The sequence below is a fragment of the Schistocerca piceifrons genome, chromosome 2, assembly GCF_021461385.2.
Source record: "Schistocerca piceifrons isolate TAMUIC-IGC-003096 chromosome 2, iqSchPice1.1, whole genome shotgun sequence".
Taxonomy (NCBI): domain Eukaryota; kingdom Metazoa; phylum Arthropoda; class Insecta; order Orthoptera; family Acrididae; genus Schistocerca; species Schistocerca piceifrons.
In genome coordinates this window covers 388,601,601-388,618,069 of record NC_060139.1, presented here as the reverse complement: position 1 = coordinate 388,618,069, position 16,469 = coordinate 388,601,601, and the positions used below count along the sequence as shown (strand labels likewise).

At 38.8% G+C, this 16,469-nt stretch overlaps 1 protein-coding gene across 1 annotated transcript in view; it reads right to left on the bottom strand.

Annotated features, from left to right (window-relative positions):
- Window positions 1-16,469, bottom strand: part of LOC124776325 — a 413,854-nt gene that overhangs the window by 140,099 nt on the left and 257,286 nt on the right. Inside the window, exons 6-10 of the mRNA XM_047251263.1 lie at window positions 13,639-13,803; window positions 13,442-13,555; window positions 12,001-12,121; window positions 7,503-7,695; window positions 6,664-6,804 (exon numbers count right to left, since the gene is read on the bottom strand). Coding sequence (XP_047107219.1) covers window positions 6,664-6,804; window positions 7,503-7,695; window positions 12,001-12,121; window positions 13,442-13,555; window positions 13,639-13,803 — 734 coding nt within the window. The remainder of the gene's footprint in view (window positions 1-6,663; window positions 6,805-7,502; window positions 7,696-12,000; window positions 12,122-13,441; window positions 13,556-13,638; window positions 13,804-16,469) is intronic.

The window sequence follows — 16,469 nt, the reverse complement described above, 5'->3', positions numbered from 1 at the left end:
CCCTGCAATGAACAGAATGCTGCACATCACTGCAGATATCACCTGATATAAGTAAACTTGTCTAACAATAATTTAAAAAATTCAATAATTCTTTAGTTACTAGTGCAAATGTTGCTTGTTAATCTGCTTTGCTGGACACTTTCATACATACGGCTCATCCCTTACCAGCTGTTACATTTGTATGGCCTTCAGTTTATAACTCTGACTTAATTCATACAGATTAAATTAGAATTAGAGCTCTTTCGAAAACAGCCATGACCGAGATGGGATTTGAAGTTCCTCATGACATCACACACTAGCCTGCCCCTTCACTTGTACACATGCTCATTCCAGTTGTGTGCTCATACAGCCACAGTGCATGACCATGAGGCAGTGCTCCACAGGCAAGTGTGCGCTCCCCAACTCACGGGTAAGTGCGCTAGCTGGATCAGCCTGCCATTGAGGTACATTATGTGATCAGTCATTTCTGCATCACGCTGTCCAGGTGGGCACTATGGTTGCTGGTCCTACACTCCACAGGTGTGTTCTCATAACTATTTGGTGGCACTTGAAGATGAAGCTTTAAGTACTGAAACCAGTCGTGGAATAAATTAAGAAAATTACTGGCAATTGAAGTGTATTTTTTTCTGTAAATATGCTCCTCAGTTGCAGGTGATCAAATATTTTGTAGTGCTAGGAAGTTATCCTTGGTGGGAGGAGAGGAACAAGGTGCACCCAACATTGTCATGCCAACTGAGGAGCCACTTGACCAAGTGGTAGTGGCTCTAGGTCATGAAAACTGACGACGGGTGGGGGAATAGTGTGCTGACATCATGCCCCTTCATAACACATCCAATGATGCTAATGGCAGAGGATGAAATGGCAGACAGTTGGTACCATTAGGTCTGCCAGGGGGTGTGGACGGAGTTTACATTTTAAGTTTCCTATCAACCATGTGAAGAGAGAGACCATCGAGCTCCTCCATCGTACATTTCCATATAAAAAGACAGTGCAGAGACTTTGTTCACAAGTAGCTGCACCACCTAGACTTTATGGACTACCAAAATTTCATGAGGAAGGAATGCCACTCTGTCCAACTGTTACAACATTGGCACACCAAGATATAAATTAGCAAAACACCTGAGAGTGATGCCCCGCCCCTCTGTCAGCAAATGCCAGAGCCACATATGGAATTTGGCTCATTTCATCCAGCAGCTTCAGAAATTCCAATTGGGCCAAGGAGACCTCATGGCAAGCGTTGATATGGTACCTTTCTTTAAAAGGGTGCCTTTAGGAGACTTGCTAAGCCTCATCAGAGAAATGTTTGGACTGCCACTAATAAAACTGTTTTAATTCGTGCTGTGTCAACCTATTTTCTGTTTGATGGAAATTATTACTAGCAAACAGATGAAGTGGCAATGTACTGCTTGCTCTCAGCAGTGATGGTCAGTATGTTCATGGAAGCACTGGAGTCATCAGTTTACAAGCCTTTACACTTTTTTCAGTATATAGATGATACATTCATAAACTGGCTGCAATGACAGTCACCTACAAGACATCCTGCAACATAAGAATTTGCCACACCAGTACATCAAATTCACAATGGACATAGGAGAAAATAATTAACTTCTATTTCTGGGTATGCTTATCAACCAAAGACTAAATGGTATACTAGCACACAGATTCTACTGTAAACTATCACACAAAGATTTGTACTTGCACACCTCCGACTGTCATGCCGCTTCACAATGAGCTGTCCAAAGCACACTAATGCACAGGGCATGCGAAATGTCAGACCATGATGATCTAGCAGCCAAACTGTAGAACCTAAAGGTTATGTTCCATAGGAATGTTTATGGCAACTGCCTGATACAGTGTGCCTTAAGACCAAAGAAGCTAAGACCACAGCCTGCTGAGCAAGAAGAGAAACTTGTTGCAATGGCTGTTATCCCATGCATCAGGAACACATCAGCAATCAGAAGAATACTCTGGAAACATAATGCCAAGAGTGTATTCTACCCACAACCCAAGACAAAAACCTTGTTGGGATCAGTCAGGGGTGACCTAGGACTGTGAAAATGAGAGTCTACCACATTCCTTGCCAGTGCAGGACAATATTTGAAGACTAGACTTTCTGGATAGTACAGGAGAGATGCACTGAGCATAAATCCCACACAGATAATGAACAGCTGACAAAATACTGAGATCTGACTACTTGATGAACTAATAAATAAAGGCTGCAGCCTTCAGTTAAACAAGACCTAGGACCCAGCCTTGAGCATTTCAAAGCACAGGGGCAATCTATGTGGAAATATGCTCCTATTGTGGTAACTGAAGAAGATGAGGACACTTTTTCGCTTTGGTGGCAGAGACCCACATCCAGCTCTACCCATGATATGACTGAAGAGATTGGGTTGAACCCCAACATTGCTCTTCTCCCAGCACCACTCCCTGAGCCAGCTAGCTAGAGGCTGAGAGCAGGAGATAGGGGATGTAAAGGGACTGCTCAGCAGAAGACAATCACTCATTCAAAACTTTCTTGCAGTGGGAAAACCTAAAATCTCACTATGTAGTGTGTTGGTCCACCTCTGGAATGCAGTACAGCAGTGATTCTGCATAAGACTGTTTTGATAAGTCCTTGTTAGGTTCCCACAGATATGTAGCACCAGATGTCCATGCAAAGGTAGCGTAATACCCATAAATTATGGGTCGATGGTTTGAGGGTATGGAGCTTGTGCCTGATAGTGTCTCAGATGTATTTAATTGGGTTCAGATGATGTGAATTTGGTGGTCAAGGCATCAACTTGAGTTCATTATCACACTCCTCAAAACACTGTAGCACAATTTTGGCCTTGTGACACTGACAGTTATCATAGTGGAAGAATCAATCACCAATAAGGAATAGATCAGGTATGATGAAAGAATGTTGTCTCAATAATGTTCACATACTCCACAATTATGGAGTCTTTTCTGAAGATATATTTCTGGAGTGTAGCCTTGTACAGAAGTGTAACATGGATAATTATCAGTTCAGACATGAAGAGGTTAGAGGTATTTGAAATGTTGTCTGTAGAAGAATGTTTAAGACTGGATATGTAGAATGTGCAACTAATTAAAGTTGTAGTAGTTATAAAAAGATGAAGAGGCTTTCACAGGACAGACTAGCATGGAGAGCTGCATCAAACCAGTCTTTAGTCTGAAGACCACAACAATGACAGTCCACAACTACTGTGGTGCCTTCTTTTGCTACCACATGTCCCATGGAAACACAGAGGAATGTCTTCTATACCCTAACATCATCCCACAGCTAACTTTGCCTGTAGCACAGTGAACTTTTTGAACTGTATTTCTCTGGATGACTGCTTATCTGAGCACTACTATCGAGCTGGTGTAACAAGATACATAATTCATCCAACCAGGTGATATGTTTCCACTGATCCATGGTCTAATTGCTATGATTCTATGTCCACTGCTATTGCAACTGGTGAGTTCATTAGGTCAACATGGGAACACATAGGGGTCATACAATGTGGACCTCGTTTCGAAAAACATGCACTGACTGGTGTGCTACAAACACTGTTACTTGCATCATCATTGTATTTTGTCATCACATCTGCCGCACATCACTGCCTATCCTGCCTTATAGAGCAGGAAAGCCTGTGACCTCCAACTTCTATGATGTGGCATGCAGGTCCAACATGTTGTTGCCTACTTGTGTTTCTCTGTCATTCAACCACTTTCTACAGATGATCCTGACAGTAGCATGTCAACAGCTGAAAGTAGCTTTGCTGCTTCTGAGATGCTCATTCCCAGACACGGGGTCATAACAATCTGCCCTTTCAAAGTTGCTTACGTCAGTGGGTTTCCTCATCTGTGGCCTGTATCAGCACTAGAATGATTCCCCATTCATTTCTGCTGCTTACAATTTCAGAAAGATTGGATGATTTATTTATGAAGAGGAGATTCACAAACAAAGCATGTCAATAATGCTTTGGCCCATGTATGGTCCTCATGCAAGCTGTTATTCGGCTTGGCATTGATATAAACAACTGTTTGATTTCCTCCTGAGAAAACAATCCAAATTTCTGTCCAAATAGTGTGACAGTAGAAACTCTCCACGCATGTGGGTGGGCATTATCTTGCTGAAATGTAAGACCAGGATGGCTTGTCACGAAAGGCAACAAAAAGGGCCATAGAATATCATCGATGTACTGCTGCACTGCACAGTGTCACAGATAACAACTGGAGAGGTCCTACAATGAAAACAAATGGCACCCTGAGACCATCACTCCTGGTTGTTGGGCTATATGGCAGGCAACAATCAGGTTGGTATTCTAATGCTGTCTAGAGCATCTCCAGACCAATCTTCACTGGTCACTGGAGCTCAGTTCGAAGTGGGACTCATTACTGAAAACAACTCTACTTCAGTCAATGAGATTTCAGGCTGAAGATGTATCTGGAGATGTCCCAGACAGATTAGATTAGATTAATACTAGTTCCATGGATCATGAATACGATATTTCGTAATGTTGTGGAACAAGTCGAATTTTCCAATACATGACATAATTAGGTTAATTTAACAACATACTTAAGTTAATATAACAACTTTATTTTTTTGTTTTTCTTTATTTTTTATTTTTATTTTTTTTATTTTTTTAATATTTTTTTTTTTTTTTTTCTTAATTTATATCTAAAAATTCCTCTATGGAGTAGAAGGAGTTGTCATTCAGAAATTCTTTTAATTTCTTCTTAAATACTTGTTGGTTATCTGTCAGACTTTTGATACTATTTGGTAAGTGACCAAAGACTTTAGTGCCAGTATAATTCACCCCTTTCTGTGCCAAAGTTAGATTTAATCTTGAATAGTGAAGATCGTCCTTTCTCCTAGTATTGTAGTTATGCACACTGCTATTACTTTTGAATTGAGTTTGGTTGTTAATAACAAATTTCATAAGAGAGTATATACACTGAGAAGCTACTGTGAATATCCCTAGATCCTTAAATAAATGTCTGCAGGATGATCTTGGGTGGACTCCAGCTATTATTCTGATTACACGCTTTTGTGCAATAAATACTGTATTCCTCAGTGATGAATTACCCCAAAATATGATGCCATATGAAAGCAATGAGTGAAAATAGGCGTAGTAAGCTAATTTACTAAGATGTTTATCACCAAAATTTGCAATGACCCTTATTGCATAAGTAGCTGAACTCAAACGTTTCAGCAGATCATCAATGTGTTTCTTCCAATTTAATCTCTCATCAATGGACATACCTAAAAATTTGGAATATTCTACCTTAGCTATATGCTTCTGATTAAGGTCTATATTTATTAATGGCGTCATACCATTCACTGTACGGAACTGTATGTACTGTGTCTTATCAAAATTCAGTGAGAGTCCGTTTACAAGGAACCACTTAGTAATTTTCTGAAAGACAGTATTGACAATTTCATCAGTTAATTCTTGTTTCTCAGGTGTGATTACTATACTTGTATCATCAGCAAAGAGAACTAACTTTGCCTCTTCATGACAGTGCTGGGTGGGATAGCAACCTGACTATTGCCCACCAACTACACAGCATGACAACCAGGAGTGATGGTCTGAGGTGGCATTTCTTTTTGCAGTAGGACACCTTTGGTTGTCATCCATGACACCCTTACAGCATAGTAGTGTACGATGATGATATTCCATGCTCCAGTTTGTTGCCGCTCATGGCGAGTCATCGTGGGCATACATTTCAGCAAGATAATGACTGCCCAAACATGGCCAGAGTTTCTATTGCTTAATTGCTTATCTTTATGCTTGCCAATGCCTACATTGGAAAGCAAGTTTGCTGGATCTCTCCACAATTGAGAACATTTTGAGCAATATGGGCAGGACTCTCCAACTATCTCGGGCTTTTGATGACCTAACATGCCAATTGGATAGAATTTAGCACAATATCACTCAGGAGGACATCAACAACTCTTATCAATCAGTGCCAAGCCAAATAACTGCTTGCATCAGGGCTGAAAGAGGACCAAAGTGTTACTGACTTGCTCAATTTGTGAAGCTCTCTCTCTTCAACAAATCATCCAATTTTTCCAAAACTGTATTCATTTGTTTGTCTGTAAATGTACATCATATCTACCAACTTTTGTCCCATTTGGATAATTTCTTAGCAGAGCTTTTTTTTGTCTTGGAGTGTATTTCCTTACCACATTGCATCCCCACAATGCTACCAGGTGGCAGCATTCAATCTCACAGTGGACATTAGTCGTAATGTTTAGGCTCCTCAGTGTATCTGTGGTCTTAAATCCAGTAGCTTTGATTGTGTGAGACTATTTGAAAGCACTTCACACAAAATGAAAGCACTTCACACAACTATCACACATTACATCATGCTCTGTGAGTTAGAAGTTTCTCTTCAAGCTATATTCCTTCAAGAAAAGTCTTTTAACATTTTCCTTTTTTTCAGTTTCTCCTTTTTATTCTTGAAATAAAGTGAGAAAGCTTGCTGTTTTCTAAGTTTATGGTTTAGTATCATCATTTACTTGTTGCTGTTACAGCATCAAAGCTTTTGGTGCACATAACCAATTTATTTATCTGTAACTTTTATATCAAATTTCCATAGCATAGTGTGAGAATTATAGCCTTAGTAATGCTTTAACAGTGCTTAATTGAAAACATTCAAAAGACATACCAGTGATTCAGGTACCATGAAACGGAAAATTTGGAGTGCTGTTGTTGCCACACTGTTGATTGTTCCAGCATGATTTGAGCTTGAATAACTTGTAAAATACCCTTGTTCTTTAAGTTTCAGTTCCGGCCTCTGGGATACAACCTGGAAAATGAGTTACAGCAAAAATATCTACAATTATTTTGTAATAGTTCACACACAGATAAAAAATGTTGGGTGGTTATAATCTTAATTTATATGATCAATTTTTAAGGCACAGCACATGTAACAAAAATAGAATACAACAGCATATTATACAGCTAAATAGCCTACCACTTGGTAAGTGCAGTTTTTACCTATAAATATAATAATCAGGTGTTACGATAACTAAAATGAAATGCAGAATAAAAGAAACTCTCTCTCTCTCTCTCTCTCTCTCTCTCTCTCTCTCTCTCTGTGTGTGTGTGTGTGTGTGTGTGTGTGTGTGTGTGTGAAGTCATTGATAATAGACAAATGTTTGAATGGCTAAAACATGAACAAGCATACTTATTGGACATATTTTATTAATCTTGTGACTGCTAGGAATCTAATACTTTCAATGTATTATGAAAATAGTTTGGGTCTTGCAAAAATATTTTTAATAACTTTATAAGTGTTTATTGTTGTGAAAATCAAATTCTGCAGTGTTTGTGTTCATAAAATCAAACTATGTTTTCACATAAAATAATTTCTGTTAACAAATACACTATATTCATGGGTATTATTAATAAACTGATATCATTCCAGAAAAAAGGTTTCAAAGTGGGTGCATTTCTTAAAAAGAATTGAATGTAAAGTAAACAGAGACCTTAATTTATACTGACCTGTCCCAGGACTGTTGGTAAAAATTCATTGAAAGTTATGTGTTGAATCTCAGCCACAACAATTCGACGAGCTTCTTGGAATACAGTTTCATCTGACCAATGGCTGTTTAAGGCAGCAAGTTTGGATGCTACATTGTTATGCTCTTGAAGAAGTACAGAATAAAGAGCCCCTAATGCAGATTTCTCTTGGCACCTAAAGAAAAACATTTATATTTAAAATCTGGTTGACAAATTCTGCTCCACTGTGGTAATCATATATTGATGCTGTTCTCATATTTCAAATTGGTTATATGTGATTAAAGCTATAAAGATGACATCTCTTCAAGAGTAATTACTTGTATAGTATGGTATGTGTATATTATAACAAATCAAAGTGATGAATCATATATCTATACCAATGCAGTTGCAGAGAGAAACTGGCCATTAGATGACATACCAAAAATTTACTGAATTTCCATTCCCGAACAGGTACTCATTCTTCTTATGATATTAACTGTTCTTATTAATTTACAGAAAATTTGCAAATTAAGGTCTTTTTAATTTTACATTATTTTCTTTCAATTTTTTGTTTGGAAGTGAATATGAAAACATATTCCTGTATCAAGTTAGTATTTGTATCCTTGATCGTGGAGACCAGTGGGAAGTTTCTACTTCATCCCTTGAAAAGTCTTTTTTGCACAAACCCCTTGCTCCAAGTGTATCTGCAGCCACATAATAAATAAACGTTTTCCACATTTATTTTACCTTAGTATGTTCATTTTGGTGAGCCTGTTTTTTATAGATATAATTTTTGTTGGAGATAGCAGGAAGGATTTACAAAGCTATCCCCCAATATGGGGCATAAAATAAGTGTTTTATAGACACCATATCCATAATTTTCATCATAATTTTGGAGTATGAATGTGGCCTGCAGTCGATATCAGTAACTTTAATGTCATGACATACCCAAACGAATGTTACAAAATTGTAATGAATTTCCAATAACCATTTTTCTTCCAGCTTATAAAGCTACTTGTTAATTACATTAGAGGAACATTTGTTCCAGGTACAGTAAGTAATCAGGCAACTAATGTAGGAGTCAAAGATTCATCTACATTCATACTCCGCTAACCACTGTGAAGGTCATAGCTGAGAGTACTTCCAATTTTACCAGTTATTATCACTTCTTCCCATTCCATTCACATATGGGGCACAGGAAGAATGATTGTGTAAATGCCTCTGTGCGTACTGTAATTATTCTGATCTTAACCTGGAGATTTGTCCAGAAGTGATATTTATTTATTTGTTTCTTACCACGTTGATCAGTCTGCCGTAAGCCCACAAGAATACAGTGTGTGTCAATTCATTTTTTAAATATTTTATATGGCAATGTGTGGTCTTCCCTCTTTATTTTGCATAACTGTTTAACTCCCTTTGTGATCCAGGGCATGTTCAGGAATGCAGGCATATTGCTTCTAACAAACTCGTTTGGGAAAATCTCTTCAATGAGGGATGAGAACTCATTTATGAACATATTAAAATTAGTGTCAATTTCATTCAGTCTGTATACAAGACTCCAGTCCACCCACTGCAGTTTATGTTTAAGGATTTCCAGTAAGTCTCTGGTCATTAACTTTGGTCTGACAACCCATCCAAACCTCAGGTGACGTTGAAGCTATGGCACATACTTATGACTATATATGTATTGTCTATTTATGCCTGACAGCCCAATGTAATCCTTGTGGATAGGTGAATTACTAATTTAAGATTGTATGAACTGATCAGATACTGAAGCTCTACTTTGTTGTTGCTTTCCAAATGAAATGACACAGTTTTGGCAACTTCATTGGTCTCAATCAGATATGATTTTATGTATATAGACTGAAGCGCGTAAGGCAGAGTTTAAAGTAGAATGGGGCAGCAGTAAGAATTTTGATTGAGGAGGGTGGCATGCCACAGTAATCCATCTAGTTGTGTGAACCACTGTGCCAAGGTGGATTAGTGGCTAATACACTTGCCTAGTAAGTAGGACACCTGGGTTTTATTCCAGGCCTTGGTACAAATTTTCACTTGTTGCTTCAGTTTATATACATAAAATCCTTGGTTTAAGTTTGTAATTGACTTCTGGCATATCTCTCATGACATTCCAACAATAGTCTGCAAGCACAGATGAGCTACACTTGCCCTGCTACATTCTTTTCATTGCTGAAATGTCTTGAAAGCACTCTGGGCGCTCATCACTCACAGCACCACAATTGTTTGGAAAGAAGTTGAGTTTGGAGCCTAAAAAGTGGATCTTGAGTGGCATGTTACAACCTAGCTCTCAGAATGTCCTCAAAAGTTCATTAACAGCTAGGTTGTAATTTTCAGCTCACTGATTTCCCAAGAAATTGCCAGTAACATTTCTGAAGGTTTCGCAAGCTGTTTTGTCTTTTCCATCCAAGAACCTATTAAATGTTCCTTCCTTAAACAGTTCTTGGATTTGCAGTACAATGAAGATTCTTTCTTTGGTTGTAGCATCACTGAGTTGTGAGAATTACTACTTTAAATACTTGAAAGCTTGTCTTTGATTCATCACTTTCACTAAATTCTTCATAAGCCCTAGCTTTATATGTAGTATACCATAAGACATTTATATGTAGTATCACAGGGAACCTAGGAAGTATACTGTATATTCTTTTTCCCACACTGAATCTAAGATACAAATCATAATTCATCACAAGAGCAAAGTTCAAGTTACTAGAAGGAAGAACAATAGCAAAAAGAGGAAGAGTGCTCTCCATTCTGGGATTATATGAAGTTAGTTTATTGATCAGTGTGCTGAGGTGGCACTGACCATCTGTGATGTATGTAGGCCCTGACGCGGTTCTGTCTTTCGATGTTTGAATGTGCTGTTGCCTTACAGCCAGCCCCACAATGTTGTCACCAGAGCGAGCAAGGTGAATAGTGACAGCTCGCATCGACACCTCATGAAATGTTGTGGTAGCCATGGCACCAATGCCTGTACAAGACACATGCTAACACAGTGGTTTACCATAGTAGATTTCTCTGTTACAAAGTGAGTGATATCTGAGTTGAGGCATACATTACTTTTGTGGGTCCCTTGTATGTTTGTATAAGCCCGGCAAGAAGTACAAAGCAAAAGTGAATGTCAGAGAAACAGCATTGTACGGAAGTGAAATGTGGTTCACTGGCAAACTGGTGTTAAATAAACTGAAAGCACTGAAATATGAATCGATGTTAAAAACGTAAATTGCATAGAGCAAGAATGAATTAAAAAAGTACAGGAAAAGTATTCAATAAGTCTATGGAAAACACTTACATGACAGGCTAGTCGGACATTATCTATGAAATCATCATTAACATGGATCTGGAAAGAGCTGTGTAGAGAAGCAATTACATTGGCAGCTGAGAATCACATGATCTAAAATAGATTATTGATTATATTTGCCGTAAAAGACCTGCAGAAGACAAGAATAGATGGAGATTGTGACTCCGCATCTCTGCCATATGGTGAGCAGCAAATATCCTTTTCATAAACTGTTACATTCTATCCTGGATTTCTCACTGTTTGGTTTTGTTGTACTCATCTGAAGGATTTTTCAAAAAGTCAAACTGCTGACATGAGAGATATGGGAGCATCATACTGACAGACTGCACAGAGAGTTGGCTGTAGTGCAATGACTATAGAATGTCTGGTGATGAGATGGATTCAGGACAACACATACTAACATAAAGCCAGTCAACTGGGACACTGAATGGTATTCTCTGTTGTTCAGCAATGAGTCTTGCATCAGTTTTTGGCAGTTAGGTTGACTACAATGCGTCTGTAGTCAACCTGTTGTTATGACACAGGCCGCAGTCATTATTGGGACCCAAACCTCACCAACTTCTGGAATCATTGGATAGGGAGCTATTGGGTGTGACACCAGGACTAATTTAGTGATTGTTGAATAGAGAGTGAATGTTGACAGAGATGAGGCAAGAATTATAAATCCTGTTGTCCTACTCTCTATAACCAGCATACCAAATGGCACATTCTAGCAGAACAATGCAAGACCCACACTGCAGTTCATACCAAAAACATGTTTAGGAATGTACGGATGCTCGAGTGTCCTGCCCAGTTCCCTAATGTAACAGCCAAAGAGTGTATGTGAGATGCGATGTACACATGTATACTTCAGGTTCCAGACAGTAACCTTCATGAACTACCACAGCATGTGTTTCAAGCAAGGCAACAAACTTCTCAAGATGATGGCCAGAGGCATTAGTTTCCATGTCATAATGAATAAAGAATGCATTTGTGCCCAAGGAGATCACACTTCATACTGATGATGATGATAACGATGAAGGAGATGTTTGAAATGAAATGAAACTTTTAATCATTTAATACTCATTATGTGATGAACAGCTCCACAGATTTTTATAAGCTCCAGACGGATACCAGTGTAACACTTTCCGTTACCAAGCACTCTCATTCAGATAGGTCAGATAATAATGACCTAGAAATGGAACTGACCTTGAACATGCATCTACGTCAACCCTTCCCTCTTCCATTTTGCGATAAGATGGTCCCAGCTCATCATATACAGCTGAACCATCCAGGAAAGCTGTCACTGCATTCATCTGCTCTCGTACCTCTGCAAAAAATTCGAAAACATTACAGAATTACTGAAGAAAATACTGCTAATAACATTATTTTCTCCTTATTTGTTTATTCATGTGCCTCATGGCCTAATGGAAGCCTCTCTGGCTGGCTGAATGAAGGGAGATGGTGAACACTAATGCCAGTACAGGGCCTCACTCTCTCAAATAACTCCAAAGGGATCATGCTTAATGTCCCCATCAAGGAGCGTTTTACAAACAACAGTTACATGATCTCATTCCATGAGACACTGTGGAGAGGTTTAACCCACAAAAATAACATAAAGCATGCCAATCAGGAATTTTACACCACCACCTCTCCTCCACTACTAGATCAGATAAGAACAATAAAATTGTTTCCCCCATCACGATTCAAAACAACCCTCTCTTGAGTCGACTGCAACCACAATAACACTTAAGTGTGTGATACATTTATTGTTTCTACTTCCACTGCTGCAATAGTCAGATGAAAGAGGATGGTGAAACAGTCTTCTCCCGTGGAACAAAAATATCTAAAAACCGAAATAAGAATATTGGTCTTTTTTCCATTACCACGTGTTTCAGTACCAGAATGGTTAACAAGCAGCTGAATATTTTGTATAGTTATCTCTTCACAGTAATGAAACTTCCTGGGACTCTTTGACAGTTCTCAGACACTGCACTGAAAATTAACAAAACTTTTTGTATAAGGCATACGATATGCTTCTGTATTTGTTTAGCACCTGTGTATTAGCAACAATGCTATGCTCTTTATTTTTTTTTTTTTTTTAAAAAATCTGTGCTCTTGTCCTCACTCTATCATTCTAACATACTTGTTAGAGCACGGTGTATCTTTACCATCATGGAATGTCATTTTTTTCACATACTTAACTTGCTGGTTACGGTATGAAATAGAGCTACAGATAGCTCTTCACACATTTTGTTGTAAGATGTAGAATGTTTACAGCTGACCATGGAGATCATTTTAGCAATTGTTTTATCATTATTAAACTACTAGGCATCATGAAACTGACTTTACAGCAAACTTTTAGGGGTGGCCATTTTCTATAGTAAGTAGATACTTATTCTTTTTATAAATGCAAATGTCTTCTTCTTGCTCCAATACAATATTTGATTACAGGTTTTAGCATAACAGATGAGCAACTAAAAAGTGCACTGAAGATGACTTTTATATTAAAATGTGAAATCCTTCTGGAACATAAATAAATATTGCATTACAGCAAGAAAATGAATAAAACACTAAAGGTCAAGTTAGATGATATGGATTATAAGCAAGAAGAAAAGAAAACAATAAACTATGTTTCTAGAACACTCACCTAGTTTACAGTCATCTGAAATCGATGGCAATGACCTCATATAGGCATTGCACGTTTTATTGCTCCTCTCTGGGTAGCACTCAGGGTGATTGTGAGTACAGCAGTCCACTGAATCTGTTGAACAAATACAAGTTTATTTCTGCTGGTGGGTGTCGAGTGTAAACAATGTAACAGATACCTGTTGACAGATGACTTACTAATGTTGATGGTGGCTGCTAGATCGTGGGCTAGCATGTCACCCCACACAGCAGCGAGACCTGTGACATAGCTATGCTCGTTCACACCAGCCTGTAGTTTGGTCAGTGCTGCTGCTGCCATCTGTGGTGGCGGCAGACCAGGAGGCTGTGGTGTACCACTGAGACCTGCTATGCAGTTGCAGTACTTGTAATAGGTGATATTATACACATACGTGCAGTGAATTATTACTATTTTTATTAAATAATGGAAAATCCAGGCTGGATTAATAATAATATTATGAAAAGGATAGACTGCTACTCACCATACAGCAAAGACACTGAGTCATAAATAGGCACAACAAAAAGACTGTTAACAAGTAAGCTTTCAGCCAAATAGCTTTCTTCCGAGTTAGACAACATACAGGGTGTTTCACTAAATGTGTTTGCCTCTGTAAGTTACAAAGTAATAGGCAATGGAAATATTTATTGTGTTAGGTCACAATAAGAAACATTACACTGTATGCAGAGCTATGAACATAGTTTATTGTGTTATTATCCAAAGAGTTACAGCAAAAAGATAGAATTTTTTAAATGGAACAATAGTTGTTTCTACCATGCACTGAAATCAGTAACACCAGCTGTGTATACATCAACTTAAATTACATTCCTATCACTTTTAGTTTTGGAGCTACAACCCTTCAAAGTTTCACGGGCAGATACCACACACGCTGCGCATAATGTAATGCGCCTTCTAAATGTGATGTGGCTGAGTTGTAATGTCACTGGTGTCACGGAGTGAGAAGCTTTCTCGATGCGCTGTTGGACTGCTGACTGTCGCTGCACATGGCCGTATACCCAACAGTTCAAGCCACACAAACAAACAGGGCTCAATATACCACAGTTACTGATATTGGATGAAGATGGCATACATGAACAAAGAGTAAGTTGACGCGTTGCTGATGCTTGGCGAGTGCCAACACAATGCCACTGAAGCAGTCGTGGCGTACACCATGAAATATCCTAGATGAAGTGCCGAACAACGACTTCGGGAAACAGGCAGCTTGGTAATGCGCCACAGTAACAGACGAAGAACTGCAAGAAGTGAGGAGATGGAGGTGTTTGTTTTAGCTGCAGTACACCACAATCCTCATGTCAGCTTATGAGCCGTTGCTGTAGTCGCTGGTGTCAGTCTCACATCTGTGTGGCATATAGTATATGGCCACAGGTTGACCCCTACCACCTGTCACTGACCCAGGAGCTGCATGGGAACGATTTCCATGTGAGAGTTACATTCTGTGAATGGGCCATGTGTAATTTCATGCTGGAGTCTTTACAAGGTATTATGTTCTCTGATGACACAAATTATGGTGCAGTGAATCGCCATAATGTGCAGTACTGGACCGCAGACAATCCTCAGTGGGTACAACCTGTTGACTGTCAACGTAGATGGTCTATTAATGTATGGTGTGGAATCCTTGGGGATGAAATCATCGGTCGACACTACTTCCCAGGTGCACTGACAAGTGAGTTATATCATGCATTTGCAGTCAACAGTTTGGGTGATCTCCTTGAACATGTGTGTCTACACACGAGAGTCCATATGTGAATGCAGCACGATGGTCACCCAGCCCATTCTGCATGTGCTGTTGTGGAAGAACTAAACAACAGGTTTGCAGTAAGGTGGTTGGGGCACCATGGTCCTCATTCATGGCCTGCAAGGTCAACAGATTCAACACCATTAGATTTCTTTTTGAGGAGATATCTAAAGGATCATGTTTATGTCACTGAGCCCACATCCCCAGATGATCTAAAATGGCACATCGAGGACGCATGTTGCTCCGCGACACCGGCGATGTTACATCTCATCCACAGATCCTTTAGACGGCGCATTGCATTGTACTTTCAGGAACATAGACACACATTTGAAGATCTCATTTAAATCAACTTTCCACCACCAGAACATCCAACACCCACCACACAGCCATGTATTATGTACAGCGTGTGGTATCTGCTCCTGAAACTTTGAGGGGTTGTAGCTCCCAAACTAAAAGTGGTAGGAATGTAATTTAAATTGATACATACACAGATGGTGTTACTGATTCCATTGTATGATAGAAACAACTATTGTTCCATTTAAAAAATTATATCTTTTTTCTGTAACTCTTTGGATAATAATACAATAAACTATGTTCATAGCTCCACAGACAGTGTAACGTTTCTTATTTCTGTCGCCTATTACATCGTAACTTACAGAGGCAAACACCTCAGCAGCCAGAGACAGTGCTCAAGTGTGTGCAAGTTGTGTTTGCATGAATGTGTGTGCATGTTGTCTAATTCATAAGAAAACATTTTGGCTGAAAGCTTACTTGTTAACAGTTGTTTTGTTGTGCCTATCTACGACTCAACATCTCTCCTATATGGTGAGTATCAATCTATCTTTTTCATAATAATGTCATTATTTTTATTAAAAAGTCTATTAAAAGCAAGGCAGTACATTACAAGAATAACAGAGCAGCACTTAGAGGTAAATGACTTTAAGTTAGACTATTTAGTGGAGTAAGTTTGTTGTTAAGGGGGTTAGTAGACAGTGTCACCAGACATATTTGTAGGCAAGAGATAGTCCAAGACATTTTGGTATAATAGTTGGCTGTATGGGAAGGTTAACAATGATGAAATCTAAGTCAGGGAGGTGAAAATGAAGTGCTTGACTTCCAGTGTATGAATGGGTGTGAAGATGTTAGATTTGAATTGTTGATGCTCCAATGGCTTCGGTGCACAGCAGGCAGGTGTTTAGCACCCGCACTACTATCTTTTATGAGGTAAGTGTGGTTAACACAGACATGGATGTACAA